Raw genomic sequence first — 23,251 nt, 5'->3', positions numbered from 1 at the left:
AATTAAAATTATTCTTAGGAAGGCTTCAATTAACTCCACGGCAAAACTACCAGTATTCTCAATTTTTGTAGCTAGAGATGCTTATGAGAGTGGCAGATGGCTACCCAATGCAACCATGTTATTTCATTTCCAAATTTATGTAAACTGAACTCGTAAACTTTTAAAAATAAGACTTCTTACATTTATCACTGCCATCCTAGGTCCAGATGAGGTCTTTTTAAAAATAGTGACTCATGTGATTTAAAAGTAACCTTCCTTTACCTTCAATGGTTAGAACTTACCTATCCTTTCTTCCCAGTCAACTCATCTGCCAGGTGTTGACCATGCCGGTTGAACACTTTGCAGACAGACCAATGTGGGCCTGAACCCTGGATCTGCAAGTGACTAGCTAGAAGACTTTAGGCAAATGATGTGAGCACTTGAAACCTCTCTGCCCCATCTATTAATACATAACCATATGGTTGTTTAAAGAGTTAGTGAGAGAAACCATATGAAGCAGTTAATTGGTACAGCACTGAGAATGGAGTGAGTGCTCAATTATTAGTTACTTGTATTAAATCCATTTTTTTCAAATTGACCACTGGGAAATAGAAGGCATTAACTATAATTTCTTTAAATTTTGTAAATGTGTTTAGAAATAGTTAACGTAACGATTAGGGAGCAGTCTCTTGAGCTAGATGGCCTTTAGATGTGGGTATGAGCTCAGATATTTAACAGGTCCTATCGCCGGGTACTGTCCCCGCAGGGTGGATGCTGGCAGGTGGATCTCGCCAGTGTGTGTCAGCAGAGCGGTCAGGCCTTTGGAAGCCCTCGGAGGGTGAATGCTGGTGCTGGCTGTGACGGGGCATTGTTATTAGATGTCTGATTAGAAAACGACATCCTACCTACTTATCTTTTAGTTAAGCCTGAGGCAGGCAAAATAGTTTTTCTGTTTTAACCCCCTTGGTGAAATTCCTGGCGTGAAAGGAGAAGAATTTTAGAACTGGCGGGGGCCTCAGGCATATCTGCGATGTGCTCTCCTCCACCTTGCAAAGCAGAAACCGAAGCCCAGGGCACAGAGGGACAGCCCGAGACGGACCGGTGCCCCTCCACTCTGCTGCTCTAGGGACCGGAGCTTCTCCGTGTTTGCACGAGCATGGGACCCTGAGAGACTGGGTTTTCCCTGGGTTACTTAGACTGTTGCCAAGACTCAGGGCGCTTATTTTTTTCTGACCCAAATCAGTCATAGAATGGACACGTGGGCAGCGTAGGAAACGGGGGTGAGTATGTATCCCCTTTACAAAGCATCTGAAAGGTTGTAGTTGATGGGGAAAAAATGTTACCGTTTGCTGTTTTTGGTGATTTCTTTGTGTTTTTCCTCCCTAAGAAGGCTAGACTACAAAAATCCTTCTGGTGAGTTGAAAATCCCAACCGGGTTCTAGTAACTCGAGGTTTTACTCTGACAGAGAAGTGGCATCAGTCCCTCCGCCCTCTTCACGTGGTGACCGTAGCGGGGAGACTGGCAGCTCCTCACAGGCCGCGCCCGCGGACGGAGCCTTACCTGGGCCTGCCCCGTTTGTTCCGCGGGGGCAGAGCTTCCCTTTAAATAGCATCCCCTGTGGCTTCCCTGTTACCTCCCTTTACATATTAACTATACAGAGGGAAGGAAACAAATGACCATCTCTAATGCCTGTACCCTTCAAACGCCTACTTTAAGTCTTGGCAAGTTGCTAGTATTTTCTTTCTGGTTAGAGTTTTCTCCTTTGCCGTCTCTTTCACATACTATAAAAGTTCTCACTTTGTTTTGTCCCTTAGATTTTTTTCCAGTTCAAGATTTACTGAAATTATTTTTTTCATTACACATTTGAAGAATCTCAGTTGTTTTTCTAAGCATGAAAATTTGCTGGTTTTTTACTATACAGCGGTGCCTCGGTTTTCGAATGCCTCGGTTTTCGAATGTTCCGGAAGACCGTTCCAGGTCTGAAAGGTTGGGAAACCGAGGGACCCACAGCCCAGGGCTGGGCCTCAGGGTCTTGCGCTCAGCGGAAGCCACGGGGCCTGTTCGACTTCCAAGGCGGGTTCGAGAACCGAAGCGTTCACTTTCAGGTTGACGGCGTTTGAAAACCGAAATGCTTGTCAGCGGAGACGTTCGAAAACCGAGGCGCCGCTGTGAATTAGTTGCAGATGCTGTATACGCTAAGCTGCTGTGTAAAGGAAGAGCAGCCTTGTCAAGGATGCTTCCTGAGTGTCCACTCCGGTCACTCCCAGCTACTAGGGTGGACAGTGTGACAGCGATGACCTTGGAAAGGAGCCACACTCTCACTGTTTCACTAAACAGAGGCCCAGAGGGGCCGCAACAAAACAAAATACCTGCACTTTTTGCAAAAGAATTCAGCTTTACAAATGGACAGGCCGGAGATAAGGATCTCCGTCCTGGTGGGTGACATAGTGGAAGCAATTACAGCCCAGGCATTTTACATTTGTATCCAAAAAGTCTTTATTTAATGACAAGATAACGTCTTTTTTATTTTAAGACTTTATTACAACCTCTGCTCCTCTAAGCTTTTGCTCGCTACAGCAAAGCCGCCAGAACGTCTCTTGACATAAATAGGGTTTTTAAATATTAGCGTTTTAAAATCATGAACTTCACGAATCCCTTTGTGTTACAGTCAGAAACATGATCAGCACGAGCAGTCTTCATTTAGCTGTGGAAGAGATGCAAGAATCGGAGTTTTATACTTATTTGGTCATCTTTTTTTGTTTCATTTCTTTTGATACCACATCGATTTCTTATCTCTTCATTTTGGAGTAATGGAAGAAGACTTAGCAGTTGCAAGATTACATATTTATATCAGGGTTCAGACTGTGAATTCATTCTTTTCTAGGGAAGCAGAAAGATCATGTAAAAATGGTGACCACATGTTGACAGAATGCATGATTTAACAAAACCAAAGGCAATCATTTCAAAGAAAAATGTTTTATTTTCTGCCAGCAGAGTATAATGGAGAGAAATTGGCTGGTATTATTTTTAAAAATTGCCCAAATCACTGTAGTTAGTGTAAAATTGTCTCTGGAACTATTTCCTGTAAGTTAACCAGACATATGATTGTATCCTTTCTATTTTGAATACTGAAGCTCACATTTCAACTGTCTTGCATGGAGCCTATCAGGTATAATAGCTCTTTGTAAAGGTGCTTCCTTTTCTCTTTTAGTCTCTCCCATTTTAAGCTTCCACCTTCATTCACCCCAAGAATACTTGTAGGTTTTTTGTTTTTTTTTTCTGAAACTTTAAGCTACATATTATTCAGTAAAAAATAAAAAATCAAGACTGTAATCTACTCAGAGTGTGCCACTCCAGCCCGCAGAAGTTCAAGTGAAATTAATGTAAACATTGTTTATGCTATTAAAAATTCTCCACACATTTCAACTGAAAGGGGATTTCACTTTTATTTAACATATGGCTCATAAGGCTCGCTGTTTTTTTCTTAGTATTTGAAGTAATTTCGTACATTTCACATCGGGACCTACTTATGTTGTTTGTAGGTATAGTGTTATTATTAGCAAATCAGATTTATGTGTCAGTTAAAGAATAATGCAGTCTGATACGATTCTAGTAGTCACATACCTCTGAGCAAGTGCAAAGGCATGAGTTGCTTGGAATATTGGTAATCATATCACTTTTTTGGCCAGTACTGCTCTCAGTGGCTTAACAGATATTCAAGGTGATATGGTGATTGCCTTCAGGTCTGTTACAGAACAGACGATCTCATGGGATCTGAGCCTATGTTTTAGAATAACTGTGGAATCAGATATGCAAACAGATTAGAAAACAGTATAAAGATTACTTACCTTGGGAAGAGGTAGGACTATTGCATTTGTGTCTACGCAGTGCCAAAAATACTGGTGTCCATCAGATATAGATTATTGATTGATTTGGATTTAGCCTAATGCTAGACAGCCAACAACATGTGTGTGTTGATTGCGTGAGCCAGATGGTTGACTTTTGTAGGAATGTTCCAAGGCATTATACTTTACATAGATGGTAAACAGGCAGATTTAAAAATTCAAGTTTTCCCATCAGTTGAACCTCTCCTACCCAGTAAAAAAAGATTTAATTTATGTTTGCAACAGAGCTATAACTCTTACATGAATTGCACTCTTCTTTCATCTTAGACAGCTGATGTTCGTTATTAACTATAACTCAAGGGTACCTGTTCTGTGCTCTGCTCTGTCAGTTTTGGAAAACACCCAGGCTTCCTTTGGAAAGTGAAGATGAGAGTGTTTCATTGTTATGAATCAGCAATTTTAGTTCAGCCAGTTTTCATGTATTGTTCATGAGTTTAGTAAACAATCAAGCTCACTGAATCCTACGTGAGAGTCCGGTTGCGTATTTGCTTATTGAAGACTTTGTGACTATTAGATACTAACAGGCAGAGCAGTGCGAGGGAAGGTCACGCCACTTTAAAGCTGTAGGTAAATTGGGCAATAGCATTAATACACATCAGGAATATTTCCCAGTTTTCCACTAATGTTTTATGACAAAAACAAGTGAAAATGAAATATTTAAGGAGAAAGATGTTCTAGAGAAAAAGCCCTTTGTTTTTCATATGAGAAAACTTACAGCCAGAGAAATTAAATGTATTGTCTAGAATCATACGGCTATTAGTGACAGAGCTTGGCCCAGCACTCTGGTCTCACGACTTATTGATCAGTATTTGATTGGAATGAATAACTGTGATTTTCTCAGTTATATTTTAAAATATTGAATAGCTTCCTTATGTGGGCCCACCTATACCTACCCAATTAACTCTACTTATTTTCTAGGTGATCTGTCAATTGCCTTAGTCTAGACCTGCACACAAATTGTTTTTATACACACATTGGTTCCACCTAGGACCTCCCACTGATAGCATGAAGTGATAAGGTGGACCTGTCTTTGATGGCTCAGTTAGCCTCCTCCTGCCTAGGAGTCCAAGTATTCTGAACTCAGAGAGGAAGGAAACTTTTTACTTTTCAACAGGATATCCCTCTCTCTCGGGAGTAGTAGAATTTCCTTGGCACTGACATGCTTCCATATGACCCCCACCCCTCATGAGCATCTGTTAAATTGATGCTTTGGAAGTGGATGAGTGGGTCCTCAGGGGATATAAGACCCTCATCCAGATCTCCCCCCACCCAAATGAGGACACACAATACCTGTGGAGCTCATGTGGAAGTTGAGTGCATTGACATGGAGTGAAGAGGCATTATTTTTCCGGCTCCTGCTTTACTTGCACAAATTGTTCAGGAATTTATGCAAGTTCATGTGTAATAAACAGTATAAAAGATCTAAACTTGAATTTTCACATTAAGATCTAAATCTACAGTTAGTACATAGTAGCGCATAATGGAGGCTTATAGAAATCTTTAAGATATGATTTTCCGATTGCCGAATATCTCATAATTTGTATAGAACTTTGGAAATCGGAGTTGTCCTTGTGCGGTAGAAGAATTTGGGGTTATTGTTTCTGTAGACATTGGTTTGATTTTATTTTCCTTCCTTGTCATCATGATCCAAATACAGGTATTGATAACCATGCATTATGACTAATTAAAAAAAAAGTCCCAAAACGGCTTCTAAATGAAAGCTGTAATTTAGTATTGGATTTCTAGTGACATGAGCAAATCACTTGCTCTTTGCCCTTATGGATTTTATAATGTCATCAGAGTCTATCAATAAAATTATAGCCTACAGTTGACCATACACCGTATCTTACTGTATTACATATTACAAAGGCGGTGGTGGGCGTGTGCTGATTGTAGCATGTCTGCCCTGGGATGCACTCCAGCAGGGGTGTGTGTGTGTGTGTGTGTTTGCTTTCTAAGTTGAGATTTTCTGTACCATCAGTCCTGGAAGCTGCAGATGAAGAACAGTGCCTGCCTCACATAGAAATGTTTCTCCTGCTTCTACCTGCTGTGACTGAAATTGACTAGAATTGTGCCATTCTGATCAATTTCACAAAGCAGCCGCCTCTGCACACGGACGTCATGGCTGTCCCTTCTACCTGAGCTGTCAGCCCCCGTCAGAGAGGGAAAGGGTACGGCCAGAAACTAGGAGCATAGAGCCAGAAGGAAGTGAGAAGGCCACAGATGCCCCAGTAAGGAAAGCAGATGCACTCACACACACACACAATATTAAGTTATTTATTTAAAAATAAATAAATAAGGCAAAAACACTCTACCCAGAAGTTAAAGAGATTCAGCTGTAGGGAAACAGTGCTTCCAGAATTTTTGTTGAACTTTGTAAGGCCTCTCTAGATGGCTGTCTTATGTAGTCATTCTGAATCTTACAGAGATTTTACATGTTAATTTGAATCCTTTCTCTGTGATCTCTTAATATGTTCTCTTTGGAGCACTACCTCTGTCCACTTTTTTGTATTTTTGATTACACATAAACACACAGAGCAAAAAGCTACAGTAACTATGTGAAGATGTAGGATTTCCCTAGCACTGTTTCCCGCCCCTTGCCGCGATGCCTCTGCCTGACTCGGGGAAGGATTTATGGCGATTTGGTGTTCTGCAATATGCCTGTGTGATTAACAAAGGGAGGCTAGACAGGCGCGTTATTCTCTTTCTCCTTCACTCCTTTTCCCTCAGTTTGGAGCTCACCATAGCAGCACCTCCAGAGTGTAGAAAGGGGTAAGCCTGTGTTTTGAGAATTTAAATAATCAGACAGAGAAGAATTTATGAGTGTACAGATTTGACGGGGGAGAGGAGTATCTGTGTTTTTTCCTTTCCCCTTTCCTATCCCTTATTTATTATAAGATCATTCCAGGGACTGATTTACTGGGTAAATTTAATTTCCATAACACTAGTACTGGCTGTGTTGTTTACTATTTTTAATCATGACTTTTAAGGAGATTCAGATCATCATCACCATAATCATCTTTCAAAATACTTATTGAGGACATACTATATATGCAAGGGACTCTCTCAACATTATTATTGAACTGAAAACAGCAAAGTCTTGTTTAGCATGTACTTTTAAGAAATTGTTCATAAAATCACTGATTTGGGGAGACTACACTCTGGTGACTCATTGTGAAAAGGGCTATTTTAATTTTTAATTAAAGTGTTTTTTTATACACAGTGCCATCATGGTGAGCTGATTGAACTTTCAGGTTTGATTACATGTTTGAAACTATGTGGTTTAAATGTGGTACATGGATCTATGCACAAAAATGTATATGAGTATTTTTAATTTTCTGAGCTACTTTCAATAATCAATTTATCCTATGGAATAGAAATTTCATCTAATTTTTCCTGATGATATATAGAAAACTTATAGAGCAGAGTAAGGTGAAAGCAGAAATTCTACTCAGAGCAAATCACTGTTAATAATTATAGTTTATTTTCTTCCTGTCTTCTTTTCCTTACTTCCCTCCGTTTTATGCCCCTTCCCCGTTTCTTCAGTGTCACCTGACCCCTAGGTATCCCATACCTATGTACCCCATAAGTAAATCTTACTCTCAGGAAAGGCTATTAATGACATTAAATCACAGATTGCTAACTGCCACAGGCCAAATGAGTTCCCCAGGAGCCTGCAAACAGAGTTTCATTTTAAAAAGAAGAATATTTTTAAAAACTGGAGGATTTTACATTTTAAAAAAATTTAGATATCTGACTTCTCTTAAGAAGAAAGACCTGTCTACTTTGGGTCTACATTCTCATCTAGTAACAGATGTTTTTTCCTGAATAATGAATGCCCCCTGTGGTCTGGGCATGTGCTCTTCAGTTTTTCACAGCCCCCACCACTCCCGGCTACCTGTTCAACAATGAGATTCAGTTGCCATTTATTATCAGACTTGCATTAGTTTCTTTTACCTGGTCTTCTTTAGTTGCTTGTATAACAGTGTTGGATCCTACATATATTTAATTTGTGACCCTTAACCTAAATTAATTTACACTAGACTAACAATAATTCATAAGACAAAAAAACTCAACTTGCATATATGAATTTTGTGACAAAAGATATAACTAAAACAAATGAATGACTCTGTTAGAAAAAATTGTGTAGAAGAAAATGAGGGGATAAAAATGAGGGGGAAGAAACCAAGGCATTTGTAGGACAATCTTGACACATTTAGTAAAATACAGACTTAATCTGATGCTAGAAATGTTTGAATACCACCCTGAAGAATTTGGGATGTGTTGAGTTATTGGAGAAAGAAGTGAAGTCTGCCCGGCTGGGCGTGGCTCAGCGTTTAAGCATCGACCTAGGATCCAGGAGATCACGGTTCGATTCCCGGTCAGGGCACATGCCCGGGTTGTGGGCTCGATCCCTAGTCAGGGCCGTGCAGGAGGCAGCCAATCAGTGACTCTCTCATCATTGATGTTTCTATCTCCCTCTCTCTCTGAAGAAAATTAAAAAAAAAGAAGTGAAGTCTTAGCTCCAGGCAGCCACATATATAATCAATTCCTTAACACAGTGATATGTTTATGTGAGTATGCACGTGTGTGTGTGTGTGTGTGTGTGTGTGTGTGTTTGACATGTGACTCAGGTCCATGAACGTGGGAACATGACAAAGTTGTCACACTGTTCTTGGTGACTCATTAATCTCTACACTATCTTCCTATGCTATTGACCAACACTGCAGTTTTCAGAAGTGAAACTAACTCAAAAGTAGTACTTGTGGAACGACTCTCTAAGATAAATATTTCAGCCCAAACAAAATAAACTAAAATTCAGAGAGAAGACCACAGGTGGATTTTACAAAGGAGGGCTTCTGTGAGGTGCCTGTGGGTGGATAAAAGGCAACAGGATGTCCATTTTGGTCAAGAGCCATCCTGAGCTGACCGGTCAGGGAAGACGTGCTCAACCATATGGTATACATTTTGTATTTTTCAGCTAATTATTTGGTGGCTTATAGATTCAGACACTAAAGTTATTTATGGAGGCTTTGTGATAGCAGCCACTTGAGAAAATTGCTGGCTTCCATCACTCCATTTCAATTAAGCAGTTCCTTTTACATCAGTTTACAAATCATCATGTGCTTTCCTACATCTGAAAACTCTCTACCAACAGTTTGGACTCATGTTACTATTAAAGTTATGATCATTATTTGTTTGAAATCAGGAAATTTAGTGCTGACTTTCAGTTAATAAGACAACTGGGTCTTTTTAGTTTTATATATACTTATGTCATGAGACCACCTTTTGTTTTTTCATTGACAACTTGCAAACTCATAAGTAAGATGGACCTAAGTGCTTACTTTTTTGTATGTATTGTATTTTATTTTTTATTAAATTTATTGTGTTGACATTGGTTAATAAGATTATATAGGCTTCAGCATACATTTGTATGATATGTGATCTGTATATTGCATTGTGTGCCCACCACTCATAGTATTTTTATATATTTTAAATGTTGATTTCACATGTTGACATGTTGCCTTATCTTTATCATCTGTCAGGTAACTAGGTTTGGCTCCGAATAACTTCCTTGCAGTTCCTTAAAGTCAGATTTTTATGAGAGGACTAAGCATCTATCAAGATTTTCAAAAGAATGTAGGGTCCATGGAAGACTTGTTTCCTGAATGAGTAATGGAAACCTAGGAATAAGGGGATTTTTTTATTGTCCCCCTTTATAAAGTACCTCAGGGAGGTATCACGACCCTTCACGTTAAATGTTACATGGTAATCCCTGGCGCACACAGACACCTTGGCTGTTGCATGTACGTATATAGTCTGTTGCCATGGAGCCACCCTGCCACCAAGGACCAAAACCTATTAGAAGTGGGAAGTACGGCAGTCAGTGAAAGACAGTAAATGATCCTGATTGTAATAGTTTGGTCAGTAGAGATCTCAAGATATCATCAATTGTGGCAACTTGCTAACCTAGACTCGAGCCAGGATCTGAGAAGGTGCTCTAGGAATGTGCAATACTTCCTGTGTTTATTTGTGTTTTCTCCTGGGTAAGGATCTACAGCTGCTGTCAGCTTGTCAAGGTGTTAGTGACCGACGGAAAAAGTCACTCCCTAACTGGGAGTACACTGCACCCCCAGCCACGTAGCTGGGAAAAGCTCTGCTCTGGGGGTAGAGGACGCAGGGCCCTGGCTGCCTGGCTGCCTGGCTGAAGGACTCGGGCATCGGGTGGGCGACCCGTGGGAGATACCATCAGGGGGATGAAGCCCTTTCCTTGCTGTTCTGTTCCCAGCTTTCTTTTAGACTAATGACCAGGCCAGGCTTTCCCCCCAAATATTGTTCAGGCCCTACTATTGCAAGAAGTAGTTGACAGGATGGCACTTGATAGCACTGCCGAGTAAACCATTTATTAAATGAAAAATACCTTGGAGCATCAAGCTGCTTCCAAGGCTCAACTTGGACTCCATAAAATTACATTTTTAATATATATATATTTATGGTAAAAATTATATGTCTATTGAAGAAACTTCAGAAATTAGTTACCTCCAGCCCTCTCCCAGACAACGCAGGAATTTCTACCATGTAGAAATAACCAATCTTAATATTTTGATTTATGGAAATTCAGATTTGGGTATATCTTATATCTATATCTATCTATGTAGATCTAGAGCTATTGCTATCTAGTCATTTGATCCTCCACTATATATGATAATTTTTAAACTGCCTTTTATCATTTAACATATTGCAAATTTTTTAAGCCATTGAAGATTTTTTTCAACATCCTTGTTCAATACCTTGAGAATATTCCATATATTTTTCTAAAGTTTATCAAAGAGGTAGTGAACATTATTTTAGCAATGTATTTGTTCACATCTTAGATTGGGTCACAGAAGACAATTTTCTAAGCTTTTGGATAGGTACTGGCCCAAGTGTTCTCTAGAAATCGTAGCTGTTTACACCCCCAGCAACCATACACTGTGCTTTTGGAGTCTTGATGAAAGATGAAGTAAAAATACACAAATAAAAAAAAAATAGGTGGGGGATAGAGTATATAGCCCCTTAAGACTGATGGATCTATATCCTCAATTGCAGTGTTTAAATAAAGGGTGACTATTTACGTAATTATCTCTATTTCACAAAAGAATGCCGACAGCCGTAGTGTAAGGGGGTGTTCTTTGATGCCAAGTAACTGTGCGCCGTGGCTGCAGTGTTCACATGACCGTAACTTTCATTTTTCATGCTTCAAGGTCTTCAGACTTTCCAAAGCATGCTTTCTCCTTTCAAAGTTTCTCCTATCCAGCTTGAAAGTTTTCAAAAGCTTTCTTCTACTTAGTTGTGTTTTCAAAAGTGTTTGAAATCACACTTAAAATTAAAAGAAAAAATGAATTTTCTCTTTAGAAAAGGTCATTTGAATTTGAATTCCAAAGCAGTTTATTTTGGGACTTAGAGCAATTAACAGCAAATCTTTCTCCTCCCAATTGGAATGTGTTTATAAGCCTGAAAATCGAGGTTTTATTGCACATTTCATTAAGGAATTAATGTTTTTCATAACAATTATTATGAAATTTATATGGGTGATAATAAATCAGATAAAACTTTACCAGTGACTTAATTGTCATATAAATAAAATAGGGAAAGGGGGACTCATGAAGACTTTATTCCTGTAGAAGCAATGTAGTGCAGTGGGAAGGATGTGCTTGGGTTATCTTGCCAAGGTTCAAATTCCAACTCCAGCCATCATTGGCTTTGGGTAAGTTACTTTTTCTCTCTGTGATCCGATTTTCTTATTTGTGAGATGGGGCAATATGACTTCCAGGGTGACCAACTGTACTGGTTTGCCCAGGACTTTCCTGCTTTTAGTACTGAAAGTCCAGAACCTGGGGAAGGTTCTCCTTGAGACAAAAATTTCCCAGTTTTTGGGGATAGGTACGTGCAGAAAGTTGAAGGGAATGTACAAAGCCCATTCAGCCCACCCTGCCCCCAAAAGGGTCTGGGAGCAACGCTAATTTTAGTTTCAAATGTATCCAGCAGAGGTTATCTGCCTCCCATAGTTGCGCGCCCCCCCCCCCCCATTGCTGATATTGGCAGGCATGAATTAAATGAGAGAAAACATTTGGATCCTGGCTGAAATAGAGTAAGCTTTCAGATTAGCTTTTATTATTATTGTAAGGCTCATGCTATTCTTTGGTGACGCTGAATAATCTTAAAATCAGAAACAACGTTTGTACTTTCCTGCTATTGATATTGTGAAAATTAGTACTGCAGTTCTTTGGAGGATAGAAATTCCAGCAGTTGCCCTTGAATGGTCAGTAAAATGCCCCACCGTCACAGGGTGCGAACATTCCCTCCCATTTTGCCTTTCAGCAGAGGTGCTCTAACCTTTGCACATATTTAGCAGTAGACATTCCTCTCAGTGTGTGCTCCTGTTACTGTTCATGGAGGCTACACATGTGTGCTCACTAGGATGGGAAAGCCTGTATCCCATGGTCCTGACTCTCTTGCTGAACCTCAGACCTGAAGAGAGCAGGGCAGGGAATTGCTGCTTTCTCTCTCTATTAGCTTCTTCAATTTCCTTTTAATTGGAGCCTGCAACCCAGATTCTTGTAACTTCAGGGGGATGAACAATATAAATTAAGATCTGGATGCTTTCCAGGAAGGGCTCAGCTAAAGGAAGACTCCCCCCCCCCCCCTTTTAACACATTTCTGGCTATTGACAAATCGCATGAAGTTGCCTAATGAGTCCGTATTTGCTTCTGAGGTTTCACATTTGCAAACTGCACTACTGAGAAAGTAAGTGAAGTGTTCACTCACCGCTGGGGTGAGCCGACTGCTTTAATGTAAGGACAGATGAACACTAGAATAGTGAAAACTAAACCAGTAGCACGAAGCCTTCGAATACAGCATCTTACCCTTGTTCAGGACTTTCATTTCTCCCCAAGAATTCTTTTAATGCATAAGACTTCAATTTAGGTTTAAGAACTAGTAAACTAGAGCAGTTTGACAGCCATTCATACTGAATTCTGTGCATTAAACCAACAGCATTCTTTTCCACAAACATCCATTGTTAGGACAATGCTCTCAGACAGAATTTATGAGAAATGGAATTATGTTACCAAGGAGATAGCATTTACTATAATGAAGAGTAGATCCTAGAAAATGGCCCCTTTTACAGCAGCTCAGAGCAGAGCCACAAAAGCAATTGATTGGTCTTGGCATTTAGTCTTATATCAGCTGTGTCATCCATAGCTTCAGGAGTGAGAACACTAATCTAAAGTGACATTTCTGTTCTGGCGGGCTTTTCTGCCCTGATGAAAGCAATTACTTCATTCCTAAATGATAATTTGCAGGAGTTTCAACCACTTTAATTGATAATTTTTTTTTGTTCTGAGTTCAATTGTGGAGTGATTAGCTGATTTGGTAAATAGAAATTTAAGGTGTGAAATATACAAGTTGCTCCAAGGTAAAGGGCTGTTTATTGGGTGGAGAGAAATTACTTGATAAAGCTTCAGTTTTTCCATTATTATGGAACTGCCAGTGGTATGGCTTAAAGTTCTGGGGAAAATGAAGAACAAAACACTTTGATTCATGAGGTTTTCGGCAGACAGCAAAGCATACAATGAATAGTTTGGTCTTGCTATGGTTCATTCAAGGGTTATTTGAATCAAGGTGACCATTGGTTGAAAAGGATTGTGCAGACCTCTCAGCTTTTCTTATTACTACTCTTCTAATGATTCATTCTGGAATTAAATCCTCTTATTTAAAGTGTTAAGAATAAAAATGCTCATTGGCTAAAACCAATTAATTTAATTATTAAGTTCAGACACACACAAGGCATTTTCTGAAGATGAGGAAAGGCATTCGTTGAATGGCTTTAGTTACTCTTTTGATCAAAAAGAGTAAAAAATGGGTCATAATTATTCAATCAGTATATTTAAAAAATTTTTAAGTATGCATCTTGATTTTGATACTTTATCCAATGTTAGCAGTTGCAGATGTTTTTGACACTTTTTAAGCAGTCAATTTCATGATATTTTCTTACATGGGGAAAAATAATAGTCATTTCACATGTTAAATGAGAAAAATAAAGCAAGAATGAAGGTCAAACTGATTTAGCACATCAAACAGTCTTTGTCAGCCAAGCTTAATATATCCTGAGTTTGTGGAACAAATGAAATTTTGCTGCTATGTTACACTTTGCTTCCAAACAACCATTACAACTGGTTTTATATATTGTGTGAGCATCAGACCATCAAACAGTGCATCTTTACTGACGTGTTGCTGCAGCGATGATCTACAGCAGCAATCTGCCATTTATATAAGGGCAAAATGTGCATCTATATTTAGTTGTGAAATTGGCCTATTATACTCTTGATGTTTACAGAGGCTAACATAAATTAATGATGACAGCTATGAGCAGTGCATTAGTTAAGCAGCAGAGTTCTTACCTTGAACTTGAAGGTTCCAGTTTTAACTTCCAGCATACACCGTGCTGCTTTCTTCACACATTAAAGGAAAGTTTCTGAAATTACTACCTTTTCTTGGAGAGCATTAAAAGACTTCAATTTGTGAGCTATGTTGTGCATAATCTTACCAGATAATAGTTGTTTATGCGTTTCTCAATTATAACACCTTGTAAGAAAGCTGATATTTATAATCATAGGGGAAAATACTCCTGAAAGATTCTGTTTCTTTGCAGTCGGCTGATTTGATTGACTTTGAACTCTATGTGATGTCAGTGCGTGGTGGGCTGTTTTATTGAAACTTATAAAGGAAAGGCAAGCAGCGCTTATAGAATCTTTACCTTTTCTCTGGGAAGCCTTCTCATTCAGCTCATTCAGGGCAGGTGTAGGTATGGGAGTAACTATAGATTTCACTGCTAACTATGACCAGAGATCTGACAAGTGTGCAGGTGTTCAAAGGTTCAGGAGTTAAAATGCTGAAGCCTTTGATGAATTTTTGATGGCTGCATTTTTAATACAGGTCGGCCTTCTTCCTTTGAGGCTGCATGCCAGATTAATTGATAAATAGTAGAAGTCTGTAGTGCTGGCTTCTCCTAAGCAAAACAAGTAGGAAAATCCATAAAAACCTGCCTGTCTGGCTCCTTAGCAGTACTTTTAAAAGGTAAAATTTAAAGTGGTTCAGACTGTACCTTTCCCTTTCCCTACAGTTAGATGACCAAAACCTGCCACGTTCTTTTATAAGGACTGGTTATTGTATTCTAAAAGTTTACATGCAAGTGTTAAAATTGAGGCTCAGAGAAGATATTTTCACCTAGAGATAGTGTCCATCTATCAATAATGTGCATATCAGGAGCTGTTGCACAAATATAACTATAAATTATTAAAACCACTGGTAAAAATCTGGTTCTGAAGAAGCTTCATCTGAGAGGAAGAAACTTTAAGTTGACATACTTCTGCTGTTTCTCTGTGATGATGATGCTTTTTGCTCTTTGTTACCCTCTGTGGACCTCAGCTATATTATTTCCATAATCATCATAACCATTTTTGTGAAGTAGGAACCCAAAATAATCAATTGTGTAAAGCTAAATTTGATCAGCCACAAAGGATAACTTACTTCTCTTAATTTAGTAACTAATCAAGTGCAAAGTTATCTTTTTTTTTCCATCCTGGACAAGTGGCCCAGTAAACAATTGGCATCCTTTACCACCTCTGTGGCAGCTTCAGAGAGATTGCAAATCATGAGTCAATTTCAAAATATTGAAAATATTGGTTTAGTGATTGTGGCTGTGCCTATCTTTAATTTTTTATACCTTTTAAAAAGTATTTTGCTCATTTCAGCTCAAGCAGAATTTCATGACTCAGTCTTGCCCCCAATGTGGAGACCAAAGCAGCCAATGCTGTTGCAGCCCCGCACTTGCCCATCACCAGAAATTCTCCGTGAGCTCTCCATGGTCCTGGAGCTGGGGCTTTGCCTGGCATCAAGGAGAACTTTCAGATTTGTGATGTTGTGGACGATATCTTGAAAGATTATCTTTCTGCTAGGAGTACACCTATATCTTTCTAAATAATAATTGTCATTGCAAATTTGAAGTCATCCAAAGAAGTTTCATAAGCTTTTGGAGTAATCTATTCCCTTAGCAAACTGTTCGGATGTCCATTTTTATGTATAATCAAAATTGCTTGTCTTGCAATTGAATGCCATTTTTTTCTGCATTAGTGGACTAAACAATGAACCCTTTTTCTAGAACAGAAAACCATTTATTTTTAAACCTTTAATCTTTCATTAATGAAGTGTATTTTTATTTTATTTGAACAACTCATCAAGTTCATCTTTGGTGTACAGCATGTAGACCATAGGCATATGGGGCACTGGAGTGAAAAAGCAAGATCTCTGCAACAAATGAGATTTATTTCACCTATGTGCCTAATGTGATATGTCAGAACCAGTGACTAGTAATCATGTTGGTAAGAACAGAGTGAACATTATCAGTGAGCATTGTGGATCTCAAAGCATAGAACAATCACTGTGAGGTGAGCTGATATTTTTATTAAATATATCTTATATAGTGTTACTGTGTGCCAGGCACAATTGTAAATGTTTTACAAAAATTAAATTTAATTTCAACAATCACTTATGAAGCAGAGAGTATTATCATCCCATTTCACAGATGAGAGTAACTGAGACACAAAGTTAAGTAATTTTCTCAGTTTACATAATTAGTAAGTTAACAGAGCCAAGATTTAAATACAAGTAGTCTGGCTCCACAGTCCACACACTTAACCTCTACCTTCTGCTAGTGTGGAAGACATGCTGAGAAAGCCATCAGACAGAACTTGATGCTAATCATTAATAGAACATGGTAGGGATTTAAAAATTAGGCAGTTTTTAGTTGTCATCAAACAGAAGTTAGGCCTCTGATTTTATTTCCCTTCGTTTGATTTTTACTTACTACATGGGAAATTAAATTTACTAATGTGAAGGTCATAAGTGGCAGTAGAGAAAGGAATCTGACGGGACAATAAAGAAAGCAAACAGGTATTTTGAATTATAGAAAATGTAGAGTCAAAAAATGATAGTAGAAAAGAAGCTTGGTTAAAGAAAATTATAAAGAATTTTGGAGAAACGGAGTGGTAATCAGATGTGGTACTAGGATTAAAACAGTTGGGCTTTTCCCGTAAAAGTTTTATATTTATTATAATAAAAGTTAATGCTTATGTAATATTTACAGTATGACAGACATTTAACAGTTTGCACACATTAGCTCAATCACTCCTCTCAAGAATATTGTGAAGTAGATACTATTAAAATGTCCATTTTCCAAATGAGGAAATTGAGGCCCATAGAGGTTGAGAGGCCTACCCAAGGTTGCCCAGCTAGTAACCGTAAGATGATGTGAATGCCCACCATCTGGCTACGGAGCCCAACTCCTAACTGCTGTGCTCCGAGTTTAATGATGCATTGACTATATTTGGGGCATTTCTGAGTCTTTCCAAGTTGTTAAAATTCTCTGTTGTACCCCTGACCAAGTAGCTCAGTTACTTAGAGCATCGTCTCAATATGCCAAGGTTGCAGGTTCAATCCCCGGTACATACAAGAATCAACCAGTAAGTGGAACAACAGATTAATGTCTGTCTGTCTCTCCCCCCCCACTTTCTCCCTCCCCCCTTCCTTCTCTTTCTCTGTAATTCTCTGTTGTAAAATTCTGAAGTGGACTCTATCACGTTTAGAGTTTATAAACTATCTTAATTGTTAAAATCTAGAATTGCCCAAGGAGTTTACTCCTTTATAGTGATTCCCAGGGAATTTGCCAAAAATGCCCTTGCTTGTCATCCTGATTTTATGAAATGATAAAATTGAGGCTCAACTTTGTGATTTAGAATCACAATGGCGGCAAGTGGCCAAGGTGGGCCTTCTAAATCCTTCACCAGGAGTCTTCGCACAATACACACAACTTGCCAAAGGGACCTAAAATTCATAAAAGGATTATAAAAATCCCTTCTCATTCAACATGCACTGTCATTACCAGTAAAAATTTTTAATTGCTTTTTGTCTGTGCTTTAGGTATAACTTTAGAAACTTGTAAAAATTCTTTCAAAGTGTTGAGAAGAAACATAGATTAAATAATATCATTTAAACCCAGGATACTTATGTAGGATAAATTAATTCTGGCAACATCAATGACAAAAAGAGGGGGGATTTAACTTTATAAGGTTTATAAGGGGAAATTGTAGATACTAGATCATTACCCTTTTGGGCTGGGGAGATAAGAGCCCTAAGGAGAATCGTAAAATTATTTACTTTCTTCCCGAAGTGTACACATACACACACAACTTTGTATAGGACTTCCAAATTTTATTTATCTCTCTATATATGTATCTGTCTCTCTTTTGAAATGGCTGCTGATTTTTTTGTCTTTATTGGTGGTAATGCTTGGTGAGGTTGATAACATGCCCATCAAAGAGTGTTGAAATTTTGATTGCTGAGCATAAGGAAGTCCCTTCTTCCTGCTGTCCAGATCCTAAGAGCATGAGAGCAGTGGGGAGTTTGGGCCCAGGGAGTAACTTATTGAGAATCTGAAATTTAATCATATTTTAGATGGCAGAGATAAGCTCTACAACATTTTACTCATGTACAAACAACCCATCCTTTCTTTAGTAGTCTATAAATATTTTTTTGGTTTAGAACAGAATGTATAAAGACAAAGTTTATTTTAGGTTTTAATGTAGTCCTTAATTCAATTTGAAAATTGCTTATAACTAGGCTCTACTTCACAAAAGCAGACAAAAAGATTAATCCACAATCTGTGCTGTTGTCTTAAGGTCTTTAGCTTCATCTATTTTTGTCAGCATCTCTATAACCTCTATAATCCTTTGACTGTATTTTATTGCTGTTGCCTTCAAAACCAATTACTACTTATTATGACACAGTGCTATCATTCTGAAAGTCTTCTGAACTGTGGTGTCTGCATAATGATGTGATGTGGAAGTCATGGAAACCCTTTGTTATTGAGTTTATGGCCAAGAAGATTACTCCAGTGGGGTAACAGCGTGTGTTAGAGTAAAAAGGGAGGAGGGGAGAAACACGACAAGAAGGTGGGGCAGGAACACATAACGGAGGCTGTGCTCAGTGCTGTTTTGGAAAAGTCAAGTGTCAGGGCAGTGCTTAGCCAGGGAACCAAATGGCATCGTTGTCCATGTATTCCGTTTCCCTCTACTAGGCTTTAGAGCCCATTGGGTTGCTCCCTGTGATCTTGGCCTTTCCTCCCTGTAGGATTAGTTTTTTCCTCAGATTATTGATAAGCATTAATATCAATTTCAGAATAATTGCCTAATCCTCTAGTTGCTTCAGTTGAATTGAGAAATTCCTAGCATGAATATTAGTAATATTAATTAGATAACAAATGAGTTCATTTGTGATCATTTGAGTGACATGTATAAAGGAAAATTACATATATTATCCGTTAAAACTACCTTCAAAAATGGTTCTCTCAAATTATTGCCCAATTAGAAAAATGAGTCCCTGCTCCATTATTGACTAAATGGCATATTTTAATGGGCTTGCATAATTTTTAAAATTTTAATTGGCTAACATAAAATTAAAACATAACATAAAATTGGAAATGACATGTAAAAATTCAGTTTTTGTTCCCCAGAAATAGAAAAATCAGAAATCTGGCAGCACCAGGCCTGCCTTCCCCCAAAGCTGCAGTCGGCTGAAAGTATGTGTGCGTCCCTTTGCCTGGACTGCTGTCCTCCAGCCCCCATAGTCGCCATCAGGCCTCTTCACTCATTGACATTCCCTGCCTTAACCCTGCGAGCCTTGAGCTTGCAACCTCTGCTCTAGAGCTCCATCATAGTCACTTACTGGGCCAAACAATTGTGAGTTCAGCCCACCTTCTGGAGTAGTATTCGATTACAAGAACACAAAGAGAGCAAAGCACTGAACTTGAACCAGGGCACTCTACAAGTGCAGAGGAAACAGATGAAAAGACAGTTCTTTGGCACAGGTCACTTAAATGGTGTTAGGTAGATTGCTTTTATTATAGAGAGGGAGGGATATGTATCATTCTGTTATTATAAGATGCTAACCTGGATCTCAGTTAGACTTATACTTTGTCAGATTTTAAGGCTTCTCTCACTTTATTTACATAATTTTCAACAAGCCATCATCCATCATTTAGAGAATTGAATGGAGGTCAACTAAGATATTGGGAAGTAAGTTGCATATCTTTTCTTTGTAAGTTAGGGAAGTACCAAGAAACAAAAGGTTTGTCACCTGAGACTGCTGTGACTGAAAATGATAGCAGTAACTTTTCTAGTTCTGAAAAATACATTAGTTAGATAATGTAGAATATTTTATTAACAGAGTAAACATGAAACTGTTTGGGATATTAGACCAGAACATTATGGCATTACTTAAATGGCATAGAGATTTAATAAGATATTTTGAGTATCTGCAGTGAATACAGTGTTTACATCATTAACAATATAAGGCGTGCTCTAATGGGGTATGGAATGTTCTTGTCCATATTATACTACTGAGATTGGAGCCACACTTTAAACTCATTCAAGTCTGTTCCTCTGGTCTTACCTCCTTTCTGGTTTCTCTTTCTCATTGTACAGTGGGAAACCAGAATGCTGGATTCAAGATTTAAAATGTCTTCAGAGTTCAATAAAATGGACACTTACAAATGACTTTCACAGTACCTGGATACTGTAAATATTGCCCAAGAACCTATCATCAGTGTCTGATTTTGAATTTATTTCTTGTCAGATACAAAACAGAGCAATTCAGAGTAGGTGCAATTCTCCCATCAGATGCTCACAGGCGACTTCAATGGTGCCAGATTCTGCCCTCAGCAATGTGAGCAAACTTCAAACAGAAATGCACATGAATAGTTAAAGGAAAATGCTGGATCCCACCTGATGCCTCTTCTGTGAAGTAATATGTCTATAATGTTTATAATTTTCAATAACCCAGACAGGGCTTTGTCTTTCAACATTAAATTTATATTATCTTAAAGTTTGACTTCTCTAGTATTTTAGAGAATCTATCCATTCATTAGTGTATGTCCATTGATGAAAGAATGAAAGTATTCACTTATCAGCTAATTACCAGAATATTTTTAAAGTCACGGTGAAATGTTCTTCTTTAACGGGATGTCTTCTTTATCTGACTGAAGGTCTTGGTCCTTACCAGGGCTGGAAGCACATTAACATTTGTTGATCCTGTGAATTGTGTTTCTATTTACCCTTTTTACCCAGAGTTGATCATTGAAATACATTTTTAAAAATGTGTCCTTTTGATGGCTTACGACCCCATTGGGGTAATAGTTAAATGAACAAAACCAAGCTTGAGAATAGATATGTGACTGTAAGCCTGATCTTTAAATTGCTTATAGCTGAAAACACCAGGCATCACCTGTAAATCTTGTCTAAGAAACGATGAACGTATATTAATGTATGGTCCACTGGAGGGAAAAAACCCTAATAAGCAAACTCTTTTTACTCATTGCACTTGAGTTTATGGCATTTAAGTCCAGAGGTAGAATGTATGGTTTTAGTGGACATCGTCTGGAACTTATTTTACCATGGCCCCTGGAATTTTGAAGATTTTGCTAGAGCTTTTTTTGCCAGGGAAAGAGGAAATAAAAAGAAAACAGTTTCTATCTGATGAGAAAATCATATGTTCTAAACAACACTTTTCCACTTCTTTGATTTCAGTTTACAAGCGTTGAGAAAGGAGAAATCCCGAGATGCTGCTCGCTCCCGCAGGGGAAAAGAAAATTTCGAGTTCTATGAATTGGCCAAGCTATTGCCTCTTCCTGCAGCCATCACGAGCCAGCTCGACAAGGCGTCCATCATTCGACTTACAATTAGCTATCTGAAAATGAGGGACTTTGCTAACCAGGGGGACCCTCCGTGGAACTTGCGGATGGAAGGCCCTCCGCCAAACACATCAGTAAAAGGTAAGTTTGAAGTGTCTGGTCGTTCTGGAGTGTGGTGGCCTGTAGTTGTCTCTGAGATGAAATGTTTACCACCATCCTTTCTTCTTTCCCTGCATATCAAATCCTTTAAAGGGACACAAATGTGGAAATCTGAACTCTGCATGAGAAAGACACCATGTGAAGGTGAACTGAAACTCTTCTATTTCTATTTTCTTTTCAAAACTTTGTCAGCCTAAATATTCTATCACTTTCTATAAGGTTTCAGAGAAATGCGAAGGAAATGACGCATTAAAGTGCTTCATGGGTTTAATTTAAGTTATACTAATACATGCAAATTTTTATTGATGGGTGGAGTATGAGAATATTTGCTAAAGGGTAGAGATAATATTTTCTGTCTTTAGTAACCAAAGGAAGGAAGAAAACTATAGCAGGCATTTTGAGCAGTGATTTTATTAACTAATAAAAAATCAATCCGTGTATTAATGTTTCAAGTCCCTATACATATTGCCTAGAAGTTCCAAATATAAACATATGCTTGTTCTCCAAATCCTTGGTGCAGTTACCCTTAAATCCTTATTTTAAAATTTTAGGCTTTCACTGTGATAATTAAGAGAGGTATTTCTTGGGTGTTCCTGTAACTCCTCATAATGTATGGCATTTCTAGCATTTTAATATGAACACATATGTTTATCAATGTATATGTGTTGCTCACTGATTTTCTAACTTAAGGCTATGTTATTCAAAGCACTGGACTTTAGGGATCTGCCGGTTTCTTGTGCCTAACCTTGTGTCTAGATCCTTGATGAGGGTGGAGTAAAACTGGACATTTGGCAGAATTTCAGGCAACGTCTGCTGGGGGAGGAATTAGTTTCTTTAATTACGTGAGGACACCTTGACAGCTACCTTTGGAGAAGGGCCGTTATTCTTGGCTGTTGTAGGAAAGGGTGCTAGTGGGGAGCTGTAACCCTTACAGGATTCACATTAAAATGAGAGGTCAAAGGCAGTTGCTGTTTACACTTCTGTGCTCAGAGGTGTGATCATATATATGGTGTCCCCCCAAAATGTATACGCACATTTTGAATAATTATAAAAGCAGTGTTTATTAAAATACATTTCATTTTCAAAATTGAGCTATCAGCTGTTAAAGCATGTATACATTTTTTGGGACACCCTGTATGTGTATGTGCCTGTGTCAGTCTTTTCCTGCCTCTGCCGCTGCTACTTAGGGTCTGTGTTCCTTATGTTTGTAGAGAAGGAAAGTTAGAATTTAAATTGTAACAAGTTATTTCCCTCTAGAGCAGGGGTTGGCAAACATTTTCTGCAAAGGGCCATATAGTAAATATTTTAGACTTTGGGGGTTAACTCAGCCCTGCCCTTGCAGCATGAACTCCGCCGTGGACAAATGCAAACAACAGGGCGTGGCTGTGTTCTAATAAAACTGTACTTAAAAGCAGGCAGCTG

General features: G+C 38.5%; 1 protein-coding gene across 4 annotated transcripts in view; it reads left to right on the top strand.

The window, feature by feature from the left end:
* Positions 1–23,251, top strand: part of NPAS3 (neuronal PAS domain protein 3) — an 819,123-nt gene that overhangs the window by 229,826 nt on the left and 566,046 nt on the right. For all 4 annotated transcript variants that reach the window (XM_081157901.1, XM_081157899.1, XM_081157900.1 and 1 more), the window contains exon 2: positions 21,567–21,811. In XM_081157901.1, coding sequence (XP_081014027.1) covers positions 21,567–21,811 — 245 coding nt within the window. The remainder of the gene's footprint in view (positions 1–21,566; positions 21,812–23,251) is intronic.

Source organism: Miniopterus schreibersii (assembly GCF_964146895.1).
Source record: "Miniopterus schreibersii genome assembly, chromosome: 1".
In the NCBI taxonomy this organism is placed as follows: domain Eukaryota; kingdom Metazoa; phylum Chordata; class Mammalia; order Chiroptera; family Miniopteridae; genus Miniopterus; species Miniopterus schreibersii.
This window is presented reverse-complemented; position numbering and strand designations above follow the sequence as displayed.